Here is a 25,335-nt window from a genome sequence, read left to right as displayed (position 1 = left end):
GTATGTACCTGCAGGCTAATGTCAACTCCTAACAACTTTCGGTGCGGCCGTACATCCATCCATCTTGCGAGGCGATTTGGGATTTTGGATGACCAAGCTAGATTCTTTTTTATCTGCTTGTAGAAATTCAGGAATCATCAATGTCAACTCACAGCTCACAAGGGATAGGATCACGGGAGGAGATGTATATATACATGCTGTTTCTTTTCATCATCAGTGGAAATGTAGCTTATATAAATTAAAAAATTTTAGTTATACTTTGACTTCGTCAATGCTTACGGATACAGAACACAATTTTTCTTTGAAAGCTGGTAATGTGGGAATAGAAATCGAAAGATAATCCAAATGGGCTTATGGTTCTTCTCTAGTTTTATTTTATGATATATGTAGAGTTTCTAGTCAACTGTAGCTAGTAGTGTGCCACTTGTTTATCATACATTGCAAATAAGTGCACTACATATGCCGCCATTGACTATAAGTTGAGAAATTTGAACTTTCAATCCTCATATCATAATCTTCAGAACTTCAGCATATATGCACCTACACAAAGTACTGTAGTAGGCATCAAGCTGCCTGGCTGTGAGAACACCACCACAATCCCACAAATAAAGAAGCATTGATGTTACAGGGTCAGCTTGACTAGTAGAGGTGAAATATTCGACTTTAATACTCCTATTTGGTGCCAATATTCAACCACTGTTAGCTATGCAATCTTTTTTGCCATATTCCACACGCTACATGAATTATATAAAAACTTTTTTTTTTGAAGTAGGTTGAAATAGTCCACAAAAAAAGATGTGTGCACACTCAAGAGAGGGAAGTGGACCAGAAAGAAAGAGGGGAACAAAATGGGCCCTAGTGGGCTTGCAGCCCAATGTCCGAGCAGTGGCCGATCCAGTCCAAACAGCCCATAGACACCTGCGAGGCCGTGACCCCGTCCGAATCCGATCCCCAATCCCCCAACTCGACTACTGCAGCGAGAGGAGAGAGAAGGAAAGGAGCAGCGGCGGCGGCGGGGAGGTCTATGGCGTCCACGGCAGGGTACCTGGCGCGGCGGACGGCGCAGAAGGAGCGGGTGCGTCTGCTCTACCGCAGGGCGCTCAAGGACACGCTCAACTGGGCCGTTCACCGCCACCTCTTCTACCAGGACGTCAGTTCCCCCATTTCCCTCCTTCCGCCTCCGTCTCCCTCTCGATCTGGATCTCCCTTTCCGCTCGCGGGCGGATCTGACCTCGTGCTCCCTCTCCCGCGCAGGCGTCGGATCTCCGGGACAAGTTCGAGGCCAACCGACACGTGGTAAGGCCGCCTCCTGCTGATTCTCTTTTTGCGCACCTCGTCTCATTCCCATTTTACTGCCGACGGGGTGGGAATTCGCGAGTTACGTTTGGTGATGGTTTCTGTGTGGTGCTGTGACTGTGAGATGATGGATTTCGTGTGGGGTGCTGGTGCAGGATAACATGGACGTGATCGATAGGCTCATCGACGATGCGGAGGCTCGGTACAGGAACTTCCAGCACCCCGATCCCTACATTGGTAAGCTTTCTCTTGCCGTCCTGGCCTTTTTGTTCAGTGGATGTTTCACATCAAATTACGTAGAAAGGGCACTGGCACTTTTATTTGGATAGATCATTGGATATTGAGTAAGCGAAGTCACAGTAAAGTTTTCCGAATTCTTGCATTGCATTCATTATACATTTGTATACCTGGGGTATTCAACCACACTTTTCGTTTGGGTCAAAACCTTTCAATGACTAGAGTACAGTTTACTGGCATGCAATCCTTCCCAGTTCAATCTGCTTACTCTTGATGTACAACAGTTTGAAATAAACAAGTTTGCTCAGCTCTAGTAACACCGATGGTTATGGATTAATTAATTACTAAATATGCAAGCTGATGCTGCTTTAATTTTTGTGGGTATTTGGTATTGTAATTCTGTTGTGAGGCTTCAGCCTAAGACCTAAGGCTATCTCCAACAACACGAACCCAAATCAAAGACCCATATCATGATTTGGGTCACGCATAGGAGAAAGGTCAGACATGCAAAATTTCACTTCTCCAACAGCAGAGAACGCAAAAAAAGGAGAGCCCTTCACACCTCGTCCTCCCACCCCGCACGGCCGCGCCTCCTCCACTCCTGCTCCGCAGCCCCTACTCCTCCGGCAAGCCATTCTACTGTCCACCTCCTCCTTCTGCCCTACACTTCTTCTGCACGACCCTCAGATCCCGGCGGCCGTGGCTCCCCAAGCTCATGCACAGCTGCGCGGCCCCTAGATCCCGGCGATGGCAACCACCAGATCTCGGCGACAGCGGCTCCCAAGGTCGCGCATGGCGGCGGCCATGGCTCCCCTGAGCTCGCGCTCGGCGGCGGGTCCTCAGTGCTCTCTCCTTCGTCCACCTCCTCCACTCCTCCTGTGGAAACCTCGAACATTTGGGTCGTGGGAGACCCGCCCCGCCGCGGACTCGCCTCACCGCCGGCCGTGCCCCGCCGCGACGCCTTCTACGGGCCCACCACTACGGCGTGGCAGAGATTTGTGTCTTCTCTCTGGAAGACGCTTATTTGCGTTCTCGTTGGCCTCATACCCAAAATGAGTGTCCGGTATGGGTCTTCTGTTGGATGCCAATTTTAGGATGCAAAACACTGTGCATGACCTATTTTTTGCGTTTGGGTTCCGTGGTTGGAGACAGTCTAAGTGCCTAACTTATGAATTGATTCTGGTCCTGATGCCAATGCCTCTGTTTACCAATGAGTGGCCACAGCAAATATGCTGGAAGATACTAGCATTTTTTTGTGAGATATAGTTGAAAAGTTAGTTGTAATTGATTGATGTCAAAATTTTAATCTTAGATACAATGATTGTGCTAATCTGTATGAGTTACCAACTGAGGTGAAGTCTCTACTGGAATGCTATCTTTATGTGCCTCTTCTTATCTCTGCAGTTCCATGGGCACCAGGCGGCACTAAATTCACTAGAAACCCCCCTCCACCTCAAGGGGTAAGATCATAGCTTACATTGCTCTTTATGCTATGTAATATAGCTTACATTGCTCTTTATGCTATGTAATATATTTGCCTTATGCTAAAGATTCACCACAATGCTTACCATTCGTAATATTTTGCTTGTCTTTTTCTCCTGTGATCGTCTAAAAAAGGTATAATGTTCGTTGTTTAAGCTAACTTAATTTGAACGCAAAAAAGTAGCAGTACTTAAGGTTTCATCTGTAATTTCTCAATGGACAAGCGAGCCAGAGCTATTATTTGTTGTTAGTGGATTATTAGTTGTAGTGCTTTGGCCAAAACTGTAAATTCATCTTAGGAACTTTAACTGATTTGCTTGCAAAGGTAGTTAGTTTTACAATTATTTCATAATTGAATATCCTCTACTTGGGCGTGATGGGGTCAACCCTGCCAAACAACTGCTGTGTAGTATCATATTACTAGCTTAGAGTTTACAAAATGACTACATCTTCGATGGCCACAATATCCTTCCCAAGTTCCCATACTGATTTGCTCACAAAGGTAGTTTTTCATAACAGGCTTTCCTCTACTTGGATGCTACATAGTAGAGTTTACAAAATGACTTCATTTTTTATGGCGACATTATCTTGTTCTGGTTCTAGCATTTAGCATTGCTAAACTGTTTTCGGGTAGTAGATTCTGTACACCAAAATGTTGTACTAATGGCAATTGTGTCTTGTAGATCGAGATCATCTACAATTATGGCAAGGAGGACCAGTAAACAAGAGTCCTGCGAGCGGGGCAGAACTTCCAGAATTCCAAATCACTTCCTGTTTAATTGAGTTGTTGTACGAGAAATAAGAACGAAAATTACTGGACTCCATCCATGCATGTCATTTCCTTGTTCTGATAACCATGTGCTCTACATCTAGTGCATATTCAAGTGATGTTTGCTGTCATAAAATGGAACTATGCTATCTTTGTCATGCAGTTTAAACTGACGAGCTACGTCTCCCCAATTTTTCTTCGGCTTTTCTGCTGCATTTTCACGTTTTCTGTAGTTTCTTTTTTCCCCCTCCTGAAATCTGGACTCGAATTCGGCTTGACAATTATTGTCTAACCATGAATTAACTAGGTTTAGGAGATTTATGTCGTAAATTACAGGCAAACTGTATACCAAACTGTATACTTAATTTTTTTTATTTTTTATTTAATAATTTATGTATGTGTCTGATGGAAAATTTTGATTTTTTTTGAAAACTAAACCGGGCCTTTGGAGCCGATCCTAACGCGAACTCCAAACCAGAAGCAGAAGCAGGCCTACGCGACTCGCCGCTCGCAGCAAACAGGCAGTGCCCTCCGCTACGAGTCCGCCACGTGTCCCGCCGGCCACCTACTTGCCGCGCGACGGGTTCCTCCGCCGCCGCACGTAATCCGGCGCAAAAGGCCTGAGGCGACGACGCAGGTGCACACGGCGATCCTCCCGCCGACATCCGGGCCCCACTTCTAGGCTACAGCCACTGACGGCTCCGGACCCGCGTGTCATACGCAGCCAACTCCCGCGTTGGTTTCTCGTTAAGCTAAAGAAGCCCGCACCGCACCGCACCGCGCGAGAGATGGTGGTGGAGTGGACGCAATCCCACGCGAATCCCATCGAGTCGAGCCCAGCAGCACGCCGAGGAATAAGCCGTCGAGGAGTAAGGAGGGGAGGCCGCGAGGTGGGCCTCAGGATGCAGGCGCAGAGGTCACCGTCGATGGCGGGGGGTGGCGGCGCCGCGGCGGTGGCAGCGGCTGCGGCGGCGGGGGCGGCGGTTGGGATGCCGTCCCAGGGAACGGTGCCAGTGCGGCGGCGGTGCGAGGGCACGGCCATGGGAGCCATCACGCTTGACCTCCGCCCCGGCCTCGGCGTCGGCCCCTTCACCCTCGGTGAGAACCCTAACCACCCACCGCCCGCCGCCCCGGCAGGAAACGGCGGTCGTTGGTTGCTTCCTTTGCTTTCCTCTCGGTTTGGACGGGAGGGAAAAAAGGACTTTAAGCAAGAGGTTAGTTAAATTTTTCAAACTTTGAGCCAATTCTGACTTGGGAGGTCGCAATCGGTGCAGGGATGCCGATCTCCGATGCGTTTGCGCAGATAGAGCGCCAGCCAAATATCTACGACGTTGTCCACGTGAAGTACTTCGACGAGGTTTGTGAGACGAGGTGCACGAGTTTGTCGGATGCCAGGGTCCAGGGATACCAAAATATTATTAGCTGATCGGTGTTGTTGGTTGGGTTTTCAGGAGCCTCTCAAGCTGGACTTTGTCATTAGCTTTCCAGACCATGGATTTCACCTACGCTTTGATCCTTGGTCGCAGGTATGCTCGGGCTAGTTTGTTACTCCCTCCATTCCAAATTATGTCATTCCAAGAATCTTGGAGAGTCAAAGTCTCTCAAGTTTAACCAAAATTATAGAAAAAATTACAAAAAATATGACATCAAATAGATATACTATGAAAATATAATTAATGAAGAACCTAATAATACTTAATTGGTATCATAAATGTTGTTATCTTATCCTATAAAATTTGGTCAAACTTGAGATGCTTTGACTTTCCAAGATTCTTGGAATGACTTATAATTTGGGATGGAGGGAGTACATTATAGGCATTTTTTGTTTTGAAACAGCCAGCGTTGAATGCATGAGAAATCAGTTGCTCATGGCGATTAATTAAGACTATAGTGGACCACTTTTGCAAACTCAAATTGGGGTGTGTTATGCATTAGCCTACCCCAACTCTTGTGGCTAAAAGGGTTTGCTGCTGTTATTTTTGAGTATGTTATGCTTGAAATATAGGAAATATAATGAGGGTAATTGAGAAAAGGAACTCATCATGGTTAATAATTCTAATTTATGTATGGGGAAAAGAATATTTGAGAATGTGTGCTGTGTGGAAATGACACTTGTTTTCAGGCTTCAGAAATTACTAAACTTATATGGTTTGTATTATCCTTGCAGAGACTCCGTCTTGTAGAAATTTATGATGTTAAGAGATTGCAATTGCGATATGCGACAGCTTTAATTGGGTAAGGATCTTGTGACCATGATCTTTCATTGTTAAATCTGTGTGAAACAGTGGAAGTACTCAAATAAACCCTGTTCAGATATGTTGTTGCGCTCAGTTACATTAACCCTTCAGCACAAGGTTGTGTGGTGTTACTGATTATTTTCTTTTTCACTTTCAGTGGCCCGTCAACATTAGCCACTTTTGCGGCTGTGTATGCACTCTTTGGACCTACTTTCCCTGGTATATATGACAAAGAGAGGGGAATTTATACGTTGTTCTACCCAGTATGTCATGAAAAATAGCTCTGTTTTTCTTCCCTCTTTTGCAGTTCATCTTGTTTTCTTTCTCTTAGTCTGTTGGTCTTACTGGTAAGCTTTTTTGTAGGGTTTATCCTTTGCATTCCCTATTCCCAGCCAATATACAAATCTATTCACCAATGGGGAAGGTATTCTACCTTAGAGCCAATTCAGTTGTGAATGTTCTATTAGTACCCATGTTTATGTGACATCTTACCCCACTTCTGTAATTGCTATGGCAGTGGCAGATTTGCCCCTGGAATTCCCAGACGGAACGACCCCTGTTACTTGCCGGGTTTGTATATACGACAGCTCGACAGATAGCAAGGTCGGGGTTGGATCTTTGATGGACAAAGCAGTGGTACCTGCACTGCCTGCAGGCAGTCTGTATATGGAGGAGGTGCACGCCAAGGTATGCCATGTTTTTGGTTTCTTGACAATTTTCTGGCTTACTGGTTTTGTTGAAGCTGAAGACATATTTTGATGCTTCATAATCCAAGTGATCCAGACTATCTAGTTTGACCTCTTAGCTCTCCAGTCCTGTCCCCACCCACCCATGCACCTCTTTTCTTAGGAAATGTATGAACCTATTAAGCAAAATAAAATGAAGAAAAAGCTGGTCGTGGGATATGCCTTTCAATGTGTGGTTGTTTTAGAGACTCTTTTTTAATGTTGAATAAAAAATATATTTTTTTGCTTTGTTGCGTTAGGGAGAATCATACAATAACTAGTATCTTCGTGTATATGGATAAATTGGGGTTTTTTGTATGTTGTTTTGTCTTACCAAGTCTTACCAATGGAGCAAACATTTTTCTTATATGTGTATAATTTTGTACTGTTTTCAGCTTGGAGAAGAACTTTGGTTCACAATAGGGGGCCAGCATATTCCTTTTGGTGCATCACCACAGGTGCATATCATATCTATTTGCTGAAGTAAAGTTTAACTTTAACATTGGCCCTGATTTGTCTTTTGCTTGAATTTCTTTTTTCAGGATGTCTGGACTGAATTGGGTCGTCCTTGTGGTATCCATCAGAAGCAGGTCAGTTTTAATTGAGGCACCAGAGTAGAGATTTCACATAATATGTATTTCTTTGAGTTGCCAACATTATGTAACATATGACATAAGCTAAACTGAATTGGTTTCCATGAGAATTTACTTTTTTTTGCTTACTCATGGAAGCATGTAGATAATACTTTAGCCTATACAAAGCTATTGAGAGTGTGAGACTAAGCAGTATTTCTGTAGCATATGATTAAGTTTTGCTTGGTCAAGATCAGTATGAAGGAATGCCATTCTCCCTGGAATCATTGGTGCATTCTCAACTGGAATGCTTACTATGTTAGGTCTCCCTCTTGTAGGTGGATCAAATGGTCATACACTCTGCATCAGAACCCCGGCCTCGTACAACACTTTGTGGTGATTACTTCTACAACTACTTCTCGCGTGGAATTGATATCTTATTTGATGGACAGGTGTGGAGTATTTCATCACACTAGGATTGTGCAACACTGTAAATAGCTTTTTTTTTATTGGCTTGGACTTGAAATAGCATATTGACAGAGTTTATTGTCCTTGCAGACACATAAGATAAAGAAGTTTGTTTTGCACACAAACTTCCCTGGTCATTCAGATTTCAACTCATATAAGAAATGCAACTTTGTTATATATGACGCTGAAGGTCTGAACTACTCGTAATAAAAAAATAGTTTGTTTTGATGGAATAATCCAATCCAATCATCCATCTGGTTTTTTTCAGCTGAAGGTACAGTTCAGCCTGGTAATGTCTCAAAAAATTGCATAATGCCTAGTACAAAATGGGAACAAGTGAAGGTATGGTGTTTTACATGACTTATTAACACTGCTGATGGTACAACTGGTAGTCCTTGATGTCTTATTTGGCTTCAGAATGCTGTTTGATTTTTGCCATGTAGTTCTAAAGTTATCATCTTTGCTTTGAAATGCCATTTGTAACAATTTTTGCACACCCCTTTTTGCATCTTGTTTCACGAGTCCTTTTCATCCTTCTTAGTTCTTAAACTGTGAATGGTAAACTTATTCAAGGCTAAATGATCTACTAGGTTTTCTTTTGCGTAGTTGGTTTGTTAGCATAGTCACACTAATTTCTTGCACTAAGAATTCAGCTTTGCCTTTGCTTGTTCTAGAGCACTTACCTTTTAAGTAGATATTGCTCTAAGCTGTATCATCAATGAAGCAACGCTTCCAGTGCCAAATGCCAATATGCTATCTTACTGCATGCTTTTATGCCAATTTTTTTCTGTCCTTTAAACAACCCTTGTTTTTACTGTATTAGGAGATCCTCGGTGATTGTGGCCGAGCTGCAATCCAGACACAAGGCTCCATGAACAATCCATTTGGATCGACTTTTGTATATGGATATCAGAATATTGCTTTCGAGGTGGGTGTTACTCGATCACACTCCAAATCTGTTTTCCCTGTGTATATCAGATGTGACATCGTGTTATTTTATCGGTTATTAGGTGATGAAAAATGGATATATTGCAACTGTTACTCTCTTCCAGTCATGAGGTATGTAATGCAGTTTTTGCCCATAATGCACATCGCCGAAGCGCGGGTATGCTATGTTTGGTCATTGAGGAGCATGGACTAAGTTAACTGTCAAAGTCTTCCATTTTGACAGTGTGCTACATGTGTTGCTGCTCTGAATTTTTGCTGCATAGACAACAAAGCTGGGTAACCTACAGAAAGAAGGTGTACTTGTGCTTCAGCGCAGCAGCAATTTCAAGCCGAAGCCAACTCTATGGAGCCTTCTGACGATGCTTGGTTTATGGAATGCGATGCAGCCTCCCAGTCGATATGGATTAACACCGTGGCATGTAATTGTGCTGTAGATATGCCGCTCATTGTACCAGAACTAACTGTACTCTGTGACCTCACCTTGTGTACATAAATGGTCTTTATTTGTTGAAAGAAAATGTATATACATACTGCCATGTGGTCGCCTAATGGAACGTTGTTTCTTAGTTATACGTCTCATGTGAGTACAGATGTGATTCGTCCAGTAGTTTGATATTGGTTCCAGTTTTTCTGCGAATCAGTTCATTGTACAGAATCTCAGCTTAACAACAAGCTGCTGGAGTATATTGAAGGTTGCATAATTAACGTAATCGGTATGGCGAATAAACTGCACAAATGAGAATATACATCTATTAAAAGCTTTATAATATAAGCTGTAACAAATACAACAGATCAATAGCTTCGTATAGTGGTTAACTTGGTTTGAAGAGGCCAAAGGGTGATTGGGCCTTGTTTAGTTCATCCAAAAAACCAAAGACTTTTTAAGATTTTTCGTCATATCGAATCTTGCGGCACATGCATCGAGCATTAAATATACATAAAAATAAAAACTAATTATACAGTTTGGCTGTAAATCGCGAGACTAAATTTTTAAACCTAGTTACTTCGTGATTGGCCAACATTTGTCAAATAAAAACGAAAGTACTACAATGTCAAAATTCAAAAACGTTGTGACCTAAACAACGCCTTCGTTTGAAGAATTAAAGGTCTATGGAGCAATGCCTCGAGTGCCAAATGCCAATATGCCTGCATGCTTTTATGCCTTTTTTTTTCTGTCCTTTAAACAACCCTTGTTTTTACTGTATGAGGAGATCCTCGATGATTGTGGCCGAGCTGCAATCCAGACACAAGGGTCCATGAACAATCCATTTGGATCGACTTTTGTATATGTGGATATCAGAATATTGCTTTCGAGGTACGGTGTTATTCGATCGCACTCCAAATCTGTTTTCCCTGTGTATATCAGATGTGACATCGTGTTATTTTATTGGTTATTAGGTGATGAAAAATGGATATATTGCAACTGTTACTCTCTTCCGATCATGAGGGATGTAATGTAGCTGTTGCCAATAAGAGCAACTTCAACAAATATGCTATCAATGTTATTTAGACTATTTTTACATTTTCAAAGCAAAATTAAGGTCTAACAGATGTGTTATTTGGTTTGCTAAAATAGCAAGTTTGCTATTTCTAAACTTTCGCTTGTCATATATAACATGTCGTCCCCACTAGCTATCCTATACAAATTTTGTTGTGGAACTTTATGCTTTGGATGAGTTTTTATTTTACACAATGGCTAAATCTTGTAGTTGAGAATATAATTTTATCTAGTCTCTTGAAGATGCTCTAATGCACATTGCCAAAGCACGGTAATGTAGGTAATAATTAACTAATGTCTCACCTACCATTAAACTAACAATTAGCTATTATCATAGCTAATCTTTAGCTGTGTGGGAGGGATCTATTTACATATTTGGGAATAGTTAATTAATTTAGATCAATATAGGTAACAATTAGCTGCTAGTAATTAGCTTCTTTAAATCTATACAAATTCAACTAACAATTTAGCTAATTGTTAGCTAATATCTAGCTAACAACGTACTATATCTTATTAATTGGACTAACCAACTAAGCTTGCTTGGCACAACTCACAACGTTTTTATGAGTTGTTGTGAGCTGTTTTTTTTTGCTAAACACTCATTTCTAAAACAGTTTCATGCGTAAAGTTGTTTTTCCTCTCACAAAGATATGAATTGGCATAAAGCTAGAAAAGGTAGTTTATCTTAGCTTCATCTCATGTCCTCTTAGTCCTGTAATATAGTGTATTTTAGACATGTTAGAACAGTTTAAGAGAGATCATAAAGGACACATGTGCCCTCACTTTTTTTCTAATAAAACACTATCATCAACACGATAGTGGTGATTGGTTGATAAATATAAAGTATTTAATGCAAAATTGCTTTTTGTCTTCTAAAATGTCTTATATTTGAGGACAAATTAAAAATGTAATGCACTATATTACAAGACGAGGGAGTATTTATTCTATTATGTGAAGTTGTTTTACTAAATACTTATTCCAAAATAGCTTAGCTTTAATAAAAAAAGTTGTTCATAAAATCATTTTACAAAAAGAAGAAAATAGCTTATATAGTGAAGCTAAACTATGATAAATAAAACCTAATAGTTACTCTCTCTGGTTAATTTTATCTGGCATAAGTTAGAACAACATGATCTCGTAGATTATACTTTGACAATTTATTTACTTTATATTATATTATTTATATTTATGACCTTATAATCATTGAATAATACAATTCTTTGTAAATCTAATATATAAGTTAATATTATAATTGTTAAAAATATTATTTTAATTATTAATTAAAGTTTTTAAAATTTAAATCTCGATATACGGAGGAAGTCGGACCTTGTTATGACTTATGAATGACCACTGATGTTGGCATGCTGTATTGCTGTCTGCCACGTCGCGAGTGGTGTTGCTGCATGCGTGCCACCGCGCCCACACTGCACGGATGGGGGGCGCACATGATGCGTGGACCTGTACAAAAGGCGCATCGTTATTATTGCCAGAGGTCCGAATACGCCAGCTGGTGTTTCAATTTTGCTGTCAGTGCCGTGTACCTCAAATGGCATCTCGAAGTGGATGCGCGCATCTCGACGAATAGTTTTATAACTTTTATTTCGCCCTCTTCTGTGTTAAGAAGAGCTGTAATTAGGGTTAGCTCACTCACAATCTACTTCGTCCTCAGCTGCCTAATATAGTACTAAGCTGGTGGATGGCCTCTTGGAAGCTCTGAAGAGCCAGGCAGCAGCCTCATCACACCCTTATCTCTTTCTTATTCTTATCAGCTTCTTCGTCCAAATGAAGCTAGCTTCCTCATCATATCTAGGGTTTCCTTGCATATATTGCCTCTCAAGCAAAGAGGGAGAGGGAGAGGGAGCGAGAGAGCTTGTTCCTCCCCTTGATCTTTGTTTTTCCGGCCGGCCGGCCCGCTCCCATGGAAAGATATCTCATCGATCCTCTTGATTTGTTTGCCCCTATATATATGGAGATATATATGTTTACTCTTCATCAAAGAAGAAGTTATATGGAAACTGGTATGTAACTCGATTCCCCTCTGATCTATCTTCTCTTCAAAAATCAGTCTTAAATTTCTTTATTTATGATTACATTTTTGTTTAGTTGTTTTATTCTTCCTTTGTGCAGGAAGCAAAGCTGCCATGGGGGGGGAGGGGGGGGGGGGGGGGGGGGGGGCAACACCGACCGCGCATCAGCCTCGCTCCTCCTGCTGGGCTTTGCTTTGGCGTTGCGGCAAAAAGCGAGCAAACCTGCAGCTGGCGGGCATTATCAGCATATGCAAAGCAACAAGATCGATCGAGAATTTCAACTAGAATACTAGATTGGTCGAGAAGAACGAAGTGACCGACCGAGAAACAGCGCGCTCGGCGACTTGTCGTTGCTTCTTTAGTTTCCCGGATCTGAAAGACTGGCGAAGCTTTGCGCTGATGGTTGCCGTTGTTGGTTCCGGACGGAATCCCCGGTGGTGGTGTCGTGGTGACGTCGCAACGATTGGTCTGACTAAACCGTTCAATCAATCAATCAGTCAAAGTTTGTCCTCAGCAAGACACTGTTAATTTCTAAGGTAATCTATTTCCTGCATATTTCAATTTCTGCTTATTTCTGTGCTATGCATGGTAATTTAGCTCCCCAACCCACCCCCAAACACACACCCCATCCGACGTTAAATCTAAAGTTAAGAATGAATAAGTTTACTTTGTTGCTATGATTAGGTTTGAAGTCATTTTTATTGTACACTCTGTGGGCTCACTTGCCAACAACACAGATGACAGATCTGCTTTAATTTTCTAGCACTCGGAATGCTATTCACTCTGTTCGCCTATGAGACAAAGCTCAGATGTTACTTACCGCATCTTATTAGTTCACAGTAACTACTGTACTAATAATAGTGTTCTTTTGACATCTGATTCTTTACAGTAATTATTGTATTTCTCTCAACTCTACTTTCTCAATTTTTCTTTCACTAGTACACAAAAGCACTATACAGGCGGTTCCCAACCCCTTTTCACAGGCGGTTTGGAGAACCGCCTGCGCTGGGTGCCTGAAAATCAAGAGTTTCCACAGGCGGGTAACTGAGAACCGCCTGTGGAAATGTATTTTATTTTTCCAGAAAATATGAAATCGGTTTTTAAAAATAGGAAAAAAACATTTTATTTCAGGGAAGGCTCACTGGTTATTCGCCCGCCCGTCTCCGTCGAAGTCGCAAATCGCGCATTTTTTCGCGTAAAATCGCGTGCTACGCGGTTGGTGGGATTCGAACCTGAGACCTCACTCTCGCGCGTACCCTCCTCTACCACTCCACCTATCACTCACTTCACCTATCACTCATTTGTTGTTTGAAATAGAGTTTAGTTCTCCACATACTATCATAAACCAAGCATAAATTGATTATTTGAGGTCCTAAACGGATTCAAATGGAAAAGTCGTCAACTACAAAGTTTTACAACTTTTTAAGACCTACAACTTTTATATTGGTAGTTTCTTCATCCGAGGTCATTTACAAAATGTGAATTTCAAATTTGAGAAATTCAACGTAGTTTTCGATGACAAGATGATTTCAAATGAAAAAATTATCAACTACAAAGTTTCACAACTTTTCAAGATCTACAACTTTCATTTTGACGGTTTTCTCAAACGAGGTCATTTGAAAAACTCAAAAAATTCAAGTTCAAATTATTTCTACAGGCGGATTTCTTAAGAAATCGCCTGTAGAAATCATATTTCTACAGGCGGTTTCTTAAGAAATCCGCCTGTAGAAATACATGATTTCTACAGGCGGTTTTGTTAGAAAAACCGCCTGTAAAAATTGATTTTCACAGACGGTTTTGTAGTCGGGTAAGCCAATTTCTTTTCATAGGCGTTTTTTAATTAAAACCGCCTGTAAAAATTATGTTCCACCGCTGGCTTTGAGCACTTTTGTACTAGTGTTCCCCAGGTTTCACCTGGAAGTGCTTTACGGTGAGCAAATTAACTGACGAAATGCATAATAAAAAGAAATTGTGTATACTGTTGATTTAAGGCATCAGATCCTCTTCATTTCCATGCTCAGTTAAATATGTCTGAAGGACACATTGCTGCATCAGCTCGGCTTCCAGGAAGTGTCATATGGAAAGGCCGTATTATGACCTGCTGGTCTGTACGTGGTCTTCGACGCTCAATGGGATTGGTATGTGTTTATACGTTTTATATTATTTTATTCATTCCTCATTACAGTTTTCCTGCCATTAAAATTCTTAAGACAAAAACTACTTTGTTCTTCGTTGGGAGAATAAGTGTAGAGCAAATGGTCATGTGGATAATTTCTTTGTTGTTGGCCTATGTCAGAAAAGCTATTCAGAACCTTCATGGCTTATCCCAGGGAAAAAAATATTTATACGAGTAATAGGGAATTAATATCCATGCATTTGTTAATTAACTCCTTTACAGAAGAATTTATATTTTGTGGATGATTGAAATAAACAAGAACTCATGCATTGACTTATATATAGCTCAACCAAGCAAAGCTCACTACTGCAGACCGCGGGATTGCTGAGCGCCTGGGACGCTCGGCAAAGAGCGATTTGCGCTCGGCAAAGCCTTTGCCGAGCATGGTGCTCGGCAAAGAGCTCCCGTCAAAGAAACGCTCGGCAAAGGCTCCTTTGCCGAGCGTCTTTTGTCGGGCGCTCGACAAAGCCTTTGCCGAGCGCCACGAGGGCCTTCGGCAAAGAAAAGCGACGGGCATGACCGTTATGCACCGTGACACCTTCTTTGCCGAGCGTCTCCACTCTGCGCTCGGCAAAGAGCAAAACATTTTTTTTGAAAATTTCTTTGCCGAGCGCCTACAAGATAACACTCGGCAAAGAGGAAACTAATTTTTTAAAAAAAAAAATTCTTTGTCGAGCGCCTCCAACAACGCGCTCGGCAAAGAGGAAAAATTTGTTTTTTTAAAAAAATCTTTGCCTACCGCCTCCAACCTGGCGCTCGGCAAAGCTGGGTAGGTTGCTGTTTTCCCGCGCCAAATATTTCAGCTTTGCCGAGCGCCGCGCTCGGCAAAGGCTCTTTGCCTAGCACTGCGCTAGGCAAAGCTGGAATCCAGTTTTTTTTGGTTTTTGCTTTCTTTCACTGCAAACACAACAAATCATATGTATATATCACATTGATATCACCATGAACACAAGCACCATTTATATCACAATTCCATCAATTTTATCACCACCGGCACCATATATATCACAATAGCACATATATCTCATAATAGCATCACTTATTCGGCGATAAAGTCCATACAACAACTTGATTCTAATGAAGTTCAACACAACAAGTCCAAGTCCATGACATGAAGTTCCACACAACAAGTCCAAGACCATGACACGAAGAGAAGGAATACATGACAACTTCTTCGACGTTACTCACTAAGGCGGCGGTGGAGGTGCGTACTCGGGCCACCCATTTGACGGCGGCGACGGTATCCCATGCTCGTTCGCCACTTGGTTCGAACCCGCCGACTGAGGCTACACACAAGAGCAGCGATTGCATGAGACAAAGTTAAATAGGTAAATAACATGCATGTGTGATATATATTACTCACCGGAGTAGTGTGGAGAGCAACGAAGGGAGGAACGACGGGAGGAGGCTGAGGTGGACCCATCAAGTTGGGTGGCAAAGTAACACCCAGAGAACTCTGCAGAAACGCCAGCACATCTGACATCCTCTGGTCACTTGCCAGCCGCGCCGCCCGCTCTGAAGCCACAACCGCCTCCAGCTCGTCGGCCCTCTTGTTCAAAGTTTCCACCTGGACCTATACATTGTTGCAAAGGTAATGTTAGTGAAGCGAGAAGAAAATCCTTAATGCATGATGAGTAAACAAAAACTAACCTGTAGTGCCTCGACCCGGGCCTGTCCATAGGCCGGCCGCTCGCGTATCGGCGGGAGTCCGGAGCCGCTCGTGGTCTGTGCTCGGATCTGGGAGAGAGTGGGAGTAGTGGTGCTGTCGATCACGCTATTCGCCATCCAGTAGCGCCCATGCTGCTTTCCCTTTCCAAGACACATGACGAGGCGTGCATCGATGTTGTCAGTCGTTGGATCATAATCCAACCCATGCATTGCCCTCACCGCCTCGTGGTACTCGGTGACTTTCTTGTAGGCGCTCTCACTTGTGTACGCCTCGGGCGGGTCCTCCGGGTTGAAGGAGACGTCGGACGTCGCCTTTGCCCTTGTGTGACATGGTATATGCCGCGAAGTAGGAGCATGGCTGGCCACCGTGCGCCGCCGACTGCGAGAACGAAAAGAAGTTTGTTAGTAGTCTTTGCCTAGTTAAATTAAAGCATGGAAACAGTTACAAACATGATGACGTACCCAAGCTCGGGCGAAGCCGCCAACGTTGCGGTTGCCTTGATGGTGAGGCACACCTGGCATGGCCAAACGGTGAGCCCGGAAAGCCGCGTGCTGCTGCCGCCACTCCTCACTCAACCAACGGTCCACGATTTGCCCCCACGCCTCAGGGGACTTTTCGCACCACCAAAGAATGACCTACATGTCATGAAGTAATCGACATGTTAGGCAGTTAAGTTTATAGCACTTAATGTTGAAAGGAACTTAATTTAAAGTTGCTCAGTTACCTGCATGAACTGCTCTTTGGTCAGGGAGAGCCTCCGCTCTCGAATTTGTTGCTTGTTGACGCTCTCGCCAAACTGCTTCCCATAGTAACCTCTGATGGCCTGGATTCTCGCCTCGTGGTACATGTCCGTGACGCGCTTCATGCAAGCTTTCCTAGCCACGGCGTCCGCATTGCCCTCGTAGCTCTCGTCGAGCTTGAAGTATGTCTGCATATGAAGACATAATGTATGCATTAGTTATTTCAAGTAGGTCCAATGAATGCGTTGCATTGAGGCATGTAGTGCGAGGAAGGCTTACCCAGAACTCATGAAGGATGAGCGCTGCCACGTTGCATGCGGTGGCATGGTGGGCGGACTCGTAGTGGGCCCACGTGTAGGCAGGCTCGTCCTTCCCGGCATGCGTTACAATGCCAGGGAAGTAGTGCCTGACCAGGGCACCTAGGACGCCATTCACATGGCGTGAATCTCCTTCCGACACAACCCTCCAGGTCCTGCACAAGTGATAAAGTAGACATATTAGTATATATTTAGATTTTGAACAAAGGATACAAAGTTATAGTGATAACATGTAGAGGTGTCTTACGCTTGCCCCTCTGGGACAATCGAAACGCGTCGCCTCGGTTTGTCAGGGAGAGACATGGGACCTCGGAAGTAGACACTGCCCGTAGTAGTGGAAGATGACGTCCTAGCAGAGCCCTCAGCCCCGCCACCGCCGAGGTCCCCGTCGTCATCCCCCTCGTCCCCCTCGTCCTGCTGCACCACAACCTGCTGCTCCTCGTCCTTGTCCTGCACCACCGCTCCTCATCCTCCTCCTCCTGCGGCTGCTCCTCGTCGTCCTCCTCCTGAGGCTCAGGCTGGACCACGAGAGTCATCCTCCTCGTCGGCCTCCTCGCCATCTTGCGGCGTCTCGTCCCCACTGGAGTGGGCTCTGGCACGTCGTCCGCACCCCCTCTACTACCAGAGCCCTGGTAGAAGTGGCTCTGGCTCCTCCGATGGCCTCCTGGCATTGTTGTTCAATCACCTGCAATTAAGAAGGAATATACGTAATTAGAAATAGATATAAAATAAACAAAACTAAATTACAAAATCTGAAGGTATTACATGTATGTTACAAATATTTTTCATGATCGGGATTAGCTAGACCGTAAGTCTCATCATCACCATCAACAAGTTATCACGTGAGAGATGTCTAGGTTTCTAACTAACTTCCGTGACAACATGCACGAAACTTTACCAAATTTTTACCATAGCATCCACATGTGCTCCAAAGACATGTCGCTAAGTTATGTAATTTTTGGACTTCATTTGCATTTTATAAAATTTAATAGCACTTCACGCGCAACTTGGTCGCCGTGTTTCGTGCGCGAGATGTTCGATATTTCATGCGTGCTCCTGGATATGGCCTTAACATACGCTATGTAATGCGAATATCAATTTTTGAATCGTCAAATTTGGAGATTCGATACACCTGCAGTTCAAACCCGCGTTTATCGTAGAAATTCAATTAAACCAAATAAACTAATGATATATAATAAAAAGATTTTAAAAACTACCAAAACTTAAACGTAGACTATTAAATAATGTGTAATACAAAACAAAAAAGTTTGAAAGCAAAAATAAAAAAAAAACTTTGCCGAGCGCCAAAAGTCAGCAAAAGTCAGCGCTAGGCAAAGAGATGCCTTTGCCCAGCGCCAAAAGTCAGCGCTAGGCAAAGAGATGCCTTTGCCGAGCACCTAACGGAGGGCGCTCGGCAAAGGGTGACGGCAGGTACCCCATGTTATATGTGTTATCTCTTTGCCGAGTGCGAGCCTTTGCCGAGCGCTTGGCACTTGGGAAAGATGTTCTTTGCCGAGAGCGAGCCTTTGCCGAGCGCCTGACGCACGGCCCTCGACAAAGAACGCACTTGGGAAAGATGTTCTTTGCCTGACGCACGGCCCTCGACAAAGAAATCTTTGCCGAGCACAGTCGTTGCCGAGGGCCCGGCGCTAGGCAAAGGTGGTCTTTGCCGAGCGCCCGATGAATAGCGCTCGGCAAATAACCAGGCGCTAGGCAAAGGCGCTGTCTGCCGTAGTGGCTAGTGGGTACAAAAACTCATGCATTGACTTGGCCCTTCACTAAAATTTGGCTAATGTTGATGCTTATGCTGATTTGTTGCGAGAGAAAAACATCGTTCGTTCGATGAAAAGTTGCGGCCTTATATAGCTCACTGTGACCGTGAAAAAGCAAGTTCATTTATATTAATGTAGACAATAGTTGCAGCGCAGCCACCACGCAACTGAAAGAATCACAGCCAATCAAGCTAAGTACGATTGTATAAACGTATGCAATAGTGCAATACGTTGGTGGTTGTTCTGACTTCTAAACATGCATGTTACGTCTATCAAGATTTTTGCATTTAGTAAAATTTTTGCATTTAGTAAAATTGTGTTGGTGTTTGGTTGTTCCGACTTCTGAACATGCTCTATTAAGATTTTTGCATTAGTAGCATTGTGTTTGATTGTTTATATTTATTGTCACCTGTACCTTCGTCTAGAGAAGTATAGATATACTCCCTCCGTCCCAAAAAGAGTGTCGTTTTAGGTTTTCGTGCCACAAGTTTGACTCGATTTGTAGAAAATACGTGCAATATTTATATCTCTAAATAAATTTGTTAAAAAACTAGACTTAAAGATCTTTTCAATGATATTAATTATGTATTATAAATATTAATATTTTTTACTATATATTTAGTTAAAGTTATTTCTCGGGAAGCGAAAACGACACTTATTTTGGGACGGAGGGAGTATGTGACAACAAATAAAATAAAGCAAAGAAAAAGCACAATGTTGGCCTATACCTTCTAGATTGTTTATATTTGTTTAATATATAGTAGCATTGGGAGTTAGGAGGTTCCATATGAATCTATCATTCATTAAGTCACGCCCTAACTGAGCAGTCATAGCTGATGAACCCACTCGACCAATGATTCATCCCATTTGCCGGGAGGGCTAGAGACGCTCCTCCCCCATTGCTATGTCGCCCCCTTTACTTGTAGTCACCCGCTCGGCCAATGATTCGATCATCTCGTTCGTCTGGAGGGGAGTTGAGACGCCTCTCCTCCATTGCGACGCCACCCCCTTTACTCATTGTCGTGCCATAGTTCCTAGGCTTGGGTTTGCTGCTAGGAGCACTCGAGTCTTGAGCCCGCGTCCGCACTACTTCAGCTAATCTTAGCCTCATACTCGGCACTACTTCAGCTAATCTCAGCCTCATACTCGGATCTAGTAAGGCCTTGTTCAGTTGGCAAAATTTTGGGTTTTCGGGTACTGTAGCACTTTCGTTTGTATTTGACAAATATTGTTCAATCATTGACTAACTAGGCCTAAAATATTCATCTCACAATATAATTAGTTTTTGTTTTCATTTATATTGCACGTATCCATGAAACATACTCCTATCGCCTCTCCAACTAATTACTCTCCAAATCTAATTGCTCTCCATCCTCCCCCTCCGCTCTATATATAATATTCCTGGACAACCCAATCCACATCGCTTGCCATCCAGTTGTTATCGCGCTAGGCGCTAGGTGTTTCCCTCCCCATGCCTTCCCCAACAGTATGAGGGTATAAACCTCTATACTCTCATGGTTTAACATGAGGCCGCACCATCAGAGATGGCCTAGCCCACAAGATAAAGACGTGCGATGCACGACGCTGGTCGGCGTGTACCACAAGGTTACAAGAAGATATTATACCAAATAGAACACTTTACTTATAACTCTGTCCCTTCACAATATATAAGGAGGGGCAAGAGTCCCTTAGAGAACATGTCATACATATCTCATCATACAGAATAATACAATCTGACGTGGGACGGACGTATTACGCTCTCACAGCGGCCGAAACTTGATAAATCTTTGTGTTTGTCTTATGTTACCATCTAGTTCGTAGCTTGCACACTTGTTTGCCAACAATCTACTACCTTGGGCATACCTCTAGGTAGACTGACGACCATATTTTGTCAATAGTGGCGCGCTAGGTAGGGGTGTGCGTATAGCTTCCCAGGCAAACCAGATGGTCATCATCCCCAACTCTACGGCCGTGGCAGACAACCTCACGTTCACCATCGGCCAGATCACTTGGACCACCGTCTTCAACAGTTTCACCGCCACGACCATAGAGGAGGCGCAAATCTGATCTGCGCCGATCACTTCTTCACCAACGTCGGTTGGGGCTTCGACCACACTGGCTATGGCTCTAACCACTCTAGTAACGTCTTCAACCACAACGACAACGTGTCACCCGCTTCCCCGCTACGAAGGAAGACAGATCGACAACATCGACTTGCCCGAGGTCATCAACCAAGTCAACCACGAGCTTTCCGAGAGCATCAAGGTCAGAAAATTTTGTCGCCGTAGACTAGATTTTTGTCCAAAGATAAAGTACACTTTCAATATTTTATACAATTTTCGGCATGATGTTCTCCATAATGTCTTCGACATGATTATTCTCCAAACAACTTTTTGTTTAATGGTTAGCCGACCAGTTCTTTCTCCTACTTAGAGTTTCCTAGAGCTGGCACTATCTCCGACTTCTCCCCGCACGTGCACGAGATCTGCCTCTACGTTTCAAGTGGTCGGTAGTAGCTCTATGGCAAGGCTCGCAATCTTACGTGTGTATGGGCTTCGTGCCTCATGCTCCAGATTGTTGGTCAGACCAGAATTGGTGAAACTCTAGGATGAATTAACTACTCATGCTAACTTTAGTATAAAAAAACTAAAAACAGAGTTTTTGCTTAAAGTTACGACTTCATATTTATTTTTTAGGAGCTTTGCTCAGTCAACAAGCTATGCTCGAGGACTTCTTAGTACTCCTCGGATGCCGAGCTTTTATGTTTCCATCCACGCTTAGGGGCTCATCAACCATTCCCTACGCTGTGCTCGGAGACTGGCGGACTGCCCCGACCACCGAGCACGTTTACATTTCCAACCGCACTAGGGGACTCGTCGACCACTTCCTACGCTGTGCTCGGGGACTGTTCCGATCACTCTCCGACCATAGCTCGGGGACTGTTTTTTTCGGTTACATATGAATTAGACTTATATATAACTGAGAGGCGCTTTTTATTTTTAGACCTTGCTACAAGGCTTATACTTCGCCTTCCAATAATCTTGAGGACTACATCGGTATGATGCACTTGTCGGTGTATCTCGTATCGCTCGAATGATCATGGATTTTTCAACCATATTGAAGATTTTTTTCTCTTTAGACCCTAGCACCACTTGTCTACATCACCTACTACCAGGCTCACGGACTAACACCTCTAGGTGAATGTGCTTGCTTTTTTGACCCCTACGACTTTTGATGATTAAAATCACACCTATACAAGTTACTATTGCTTTTCTTCACAGAAAATAAAGTGAGCACGTTACAAAAAGAAATCTTTTTCTCAAGAGCACTATGCATTCTTCGAACAACCTACTTCTTCTTCTTCTGTTGCGTGCGCAGTGCTGGGCGATGCCCTTTGCTGTGCGATGCGGCCGGCTGGACATGGCTACGCCGCCCCCATGTGTGTTGGCTAGCTAGCAGATCGTGGCTTCAAATTGACAAAGATGACTTGCAGAGCTCCCAGGCATCCTATGAGACGAACGACGTCGCCGCCGCCGGGAGATTGGGTGACGTGGCAGGTTTTTGAATACAAAAAGTCTTAATTTAGGCCTTGTTTACTTCCATCTAAAATTCAAAAACTTTTCAAGATTTTCTGTCACATCGAATCTTTAAACGCATGCATGGAGTATTAAATATAAACAAAAATTTAAAACTAATTGTACGGTTTGGTCGAAATTTACGAGACAAATCTTTTGAGCCTAGTTAGTCCACGATTGAACAATAATTACCACAAACAAGCGAAAGTGCTACAGTGTTCCGAAAAAATTTCGGCAATGAACTAAACAAGGCCTTAGATAGTCTGTTGGAGTGGTCATAAGATTCAATTTACAAAATAGCTAAATCACTAAATCTAGATAATCATTTTGGTTAATCTATTGGAGTTGGAGATGCTCTTATCTTTGGTTATTCAATTTTTACTAATTTCCCGAATATTGAGTACGTGGGCCAGTTTGGATCTACCTCTTGGATACGGACCAGCCCAGTTAGAAGCAACGCTCCCTCCCTCAGTCCCCGACACCCTACCCCGACTTCCGCACGCACGCATCACCAGTTCACCACCGTCTTCTCCGCCGCCACCGTCTTCGTCGCCCCAGTTCGAACCATGTGCATGCGCCTCTGCAGGTGATCTATTTCCGTCCGCATCTCCCTGCCCCAGTTCTCTAGGGTTTCTCGTTGCCTTATTCCCGCGTCTCCCTCTCCCTCCACCTCGGCAGTTTTTTTTTATGCTAGGGTTACTCGATCTGTGTCATTCATCAGTGCAGTTGTTGGTGTCATTTCATCTTCAGTGAAAGAGAAACATGTTTGTCTCTCTTGTAGTTCGCAGTCTTTTAAGTTAAATTACTGTTGCTGCAAGGAACACAGCGTTGCAACTTGCAAAAGCATAGGAATAGGAGAAATATAGGAATTTCATAGGAATGCAATTGTAATACAGAGGATTAAAACCTATAGGAAAGTTACAGAAGATAGATGTTTGGATGCTCGCAGGAAAGTCATAGGAATGGGAATATTAGGAAATGCATAATGTCCATTCGTTGATTTATTTAATGGTGTGACAGAGCTCAGACTTTATTATAATGGGACAATTATTCTAACGTCATTCTTTTTTTTTGTCAAAATGCAGTTAAAATGGCTTACATTTTTAAGGTTGCCCAGAAAGTGAAGACAGGCCTGAGAGGAATCTCAACTTGTGTTATTAGGGGGAAGTATGAAGATATTACTTTTCCTCAACACATGTTTGAGCCTATCGTTGAATATGCAACTCGGTGCCCATTGGTCTCAAAAGTACCTACTGGAAGGTTGTTTCATGTAGCTTCTGATAAACCAAATCAGATGGAAGAGCATTGGCGAAGGCTATTCTTCTCTGGATTAGTTCACTCAGTCAACTGCAAGGCCAACTCTGATTGTATTTACAAGGCTTTTGACCTGGACAATGTTGGAGTGCTGAGGGATCTTAATGTTCTTGCTTTTAGAAGGTTTGAGAGAATGGATGGCCTGAAAAACACAAACCATGAAGAATTCTGCTTGTTTGTTGAAAATCTCTTCAGCCAGCTGTATGGTCCAGACGCTCTGTATGGTCCTGAAGCTCCAGGTCAACTAGACGAGTTAAAAAAATATCTGAGCTTGTTCCAAGAAGAGCATCCTCCGGATGATGATTTTCTCTTGCACAACCCCTTTTTTTTGGGGGAGATGGACATTGCCCATTTCTATGTGGACGCCCACCGGCTGATTCGGCATGAATTTCCAGTGCGGAGGCAGGGACATTCTTCGGACAGAATCTTATCAGATATGGAAAGTTGTTATGGCAATTTCAAGTGTATTGATGTTTGTGAGAAAAATGCACTATTGACTCATCTTCTTGGTGCTCATGCTGCGAAACCAAGAGCAACGTCGGTCAAGCTTTGCAAATGGCCTCCATGTGGTTCTGCGGTGGTCGACGTGCACCGACACGCAGCTACTCACTGCATCGAGTGGAGCACGTTGGATAAAGCCAGGGCATCACCACTTTCTTTTGGTATTTCAGATCTGTTGAACCGATACACGTGGCAGGAAGTGATTCGGGGGATGAGGTATGAGTTCCCTCATTATCCCCAGGCTGTGGCACGATCTTTCGAGAACAACAAGTTGTGGTACACACTGAGTATGCATAGGAGGCTCCCAGTTCCCAGCATCTATGGATATGTTGCACCCCGCGTTAGTAAATAAGGCGTTTTCCTGTGAATACAATATCTATAAGTTATCAGGACGGTTCAACATCTAGTGATTTAGATGCTTAGCCCATATCTTTAATACATTGGTTACGCTGCTGTAAGCCTGTACCCTTAAGAGGAGGCTAAACTGATATACTGCTGTAAAGTATATGTCTTCCGGAAGTAGCAGGGGATAAAATCCCAGTGCGCCGGCTTGAGAATAGCCTATTTATACTCTTCCACAAGCAAGATCTTGAATCATGCCCGCGGGATGAACATCAGCTGGTTTCATTTGTTGTTGACTTTTAATTGTTGGGAGTCGTTTTGCGTTGCTAAACCTGTGTGATGCTTGTAGCATCTCTTTTGTGCTCCCCTCGTGGTTGTTTTGGCGCTGTTAAACTTCGTTTAAGGTGGTAGGGCGTTCAGGCATGTGTTCCCTCTGTGATCACATGTTTGAATGGTTTTGTTTTTCCTGTCTTACGGTTTGTGATGCTGAACAGTGATCCTTTATAATTTCGTTTCTTTGGTAATGAAATTCAGTTGTACTGTTGTGGAAAAAAAATTCTTCTCTCTCGTGTTCTCTCTTTCATTAAGAAGCTATCCTTTTACTCCCAAATTTTCTACCAAAATCATACCATGATCCCCTGTCGGATCATCCTGATACTGATATCTGGTT

At 43.2% G+C, this 25,335-nt stretch overlaps 3 protein-coding genes across 14 annotated transcripts; all 3 read left to right on the top strand.

The window, feature by feature from the left end:
• LOC8069186 (NADH dehydrogenase [ubiquinone] 1 beta subcomplex subunit 9) lies at positions 860-3,975 on the top strand. The gene is made up of 5 exons (XM_002438975.2): positions 860-1,150; positions 1,255-1,296; positions 1,452-1,533; positions 2,938-2,993; positions 3,699-3,975. Exons 1-5 carry the CDS (start codon positions 875-877, stop codon positions 3,735-3,737), a joined length of 495 nt encoding a protein of 164 aa, XP_002439020.2. The 5' UTR covers positions 860-874; the 3' UTR covers positions 3,738-3,975.
• LOC8069185 (UPF0183 protein At3g51130) lies at positions 4,390-9,304 on the top strand. 3 transcript variants are annotated; one of them, XM_021449213.1, is made up of 15 exons: positions 4,390-4,882; positions 5,059-5,141; positions 5,236-5,310; positions 5,952-6,019; positions 6,179-6,284; positions 6,385-6,445; positions 6,539-6,708; positions 7,142-7,204; positions 7,289-7,336; positions 7,657-7,770; positions 7,877-7,976; positions 8,055-8,128; positions 8,610-8,714; positions 8,797-8,845; positions 8,998-9,304. In XM_021449213.1, exons 1-14 carry the CDS (start codon positions 4,573-4,575, stop codon positions 8,842-8,844), a joined length of 1,425 nt encoding a protein of 474 aa, XP_021304888.1. In that variant the 5' UTR covers positions 4,390-4,572; the 3' UTR covers position 8,845; positions 8,998-9,304. The 3 variants fall into 3 exon arrangements, with proteins under 3 accessions (XP_021304888.1, XP_002439019.1, XP_021304887.1); XM_002438974.2 differs by having other exon boundaries at positions 8,958-9,304; XM_021449212.1 differs by having other exon boundaries at positions 8,942-9,304.
• Positions 12,392-24,996, top strand: LOC110431213. Of its 10 annotated transcripts, none has more exons than XM_021449965.1 (4): positions 12,392-12,795; positions 14,315-14,397; positions 22,922-23,094; positions 23,594-24,996. In XM_021449965.1, exon 4 carries the CDS (start codon positions 23,599-23,601, stop codon positions 24,673-24,675), a length of 1,077 nt encoding a protein of 358 aa, XP_021305640.1. In that variant the 5' UTR covers positions 12,392-12,795; positions 14,315-14,397; positions 22,922-23,094; positions 23,594-23,598; the 3' UTR covers positions 24,676-24,996. The 10 variants fall into 10 exon arrangements, 9 of the variants coding, with proteins under 9 accessions (XP_021305640.1, XP_021305638.1, XP_021305639.1 ...); XM_021449963.1 differs by having other exon boundaries at positions 14,281-14,397; XM_021449964.1 differs by lacking the exon at positions 22,922-23,094 and adding an exon at positions 20,832-21,198 and having other exon boundaries at positions 14,281-14,397.

The sequence above is a fragment of the Sorghum bicolor genome, chromosome 10 (assembly GCF_000003195.3).
Source record: "Sorghum bicolor cultivar BTx623 chromosome 10, Sorghum_bicolor_NCBIv3, whole genome shotgun sequence".
NCBI classification, from domain to species: Eukaryota; Viridiplantae; Streptophyta; class Magnoliopsida; order Poales; family Poaceae; genus Sorghum; species Sorghum bicolor.
This window is presented reverse-complemented; position numbering and strand designations above follow the sequence as displayed.

Excerpts from the sequence above, each read along its gene's own strand:
- LOC110431213 (XM_021449959.1), top strand. The coding sequence starts at position 22,860 with ATGCTCTTATCTTTGGTTATTCAATTTTTACTAATTTCCCGAATATTG. Across the intron at positions 23,095-23,593 it reads ATGTGCATGCGCCTCTGCAG|TTAAAATGGCTTACATTTTT; the intron begins GTGATCTATTTC and ends GTCAAAATGCAG.
- LOC8069185 (XM_021449213.1), top strand. The coding sequence starts at position 4,573 with ATGGTGGTGGAGTGGACGCAATCCCACGCGAATCCCATCGAGTCGAGC. Across the intron at positions 7,337-7,656 it reads GTGGTATCCATCAGAAGCAG|GTGGATCAAATGGTCATACA; the intron begins GTCAGTTTTAAT and ends TCCCTCTTGTAG. Across the intron at positions 8,129-8,609 it reads CAAAATGGGAACAAGTGAAG|GAGATCCTCGGTGATTGTGG; the intron begins GTATGGTGTTTT and ends TTACTGTATTAG.
- LOC8069186 (XM_002438975.2), top strand. The coding sequence starts at position 875 with ATGTCCGAGCAGTGGCCGATCCAGTCCAAACAGCCCATAGACACCTGC. Across the intron at positions 1,151-1,254 it reads GCCACCTCTTCTACCAGGAC|GCGTCGGATCTCCGGGACAA; the intron begins GTCAGTTCCCCC and ends TCTCCCGCGCAG. Across the intron at positions 2,994-3,698 it reads ACCCCCCTCCACCTCAAGGG|ATCGAGATCATCTACAATTA; the intron begins GTAAGATCATAG and ends TGTGTCTTGTAG.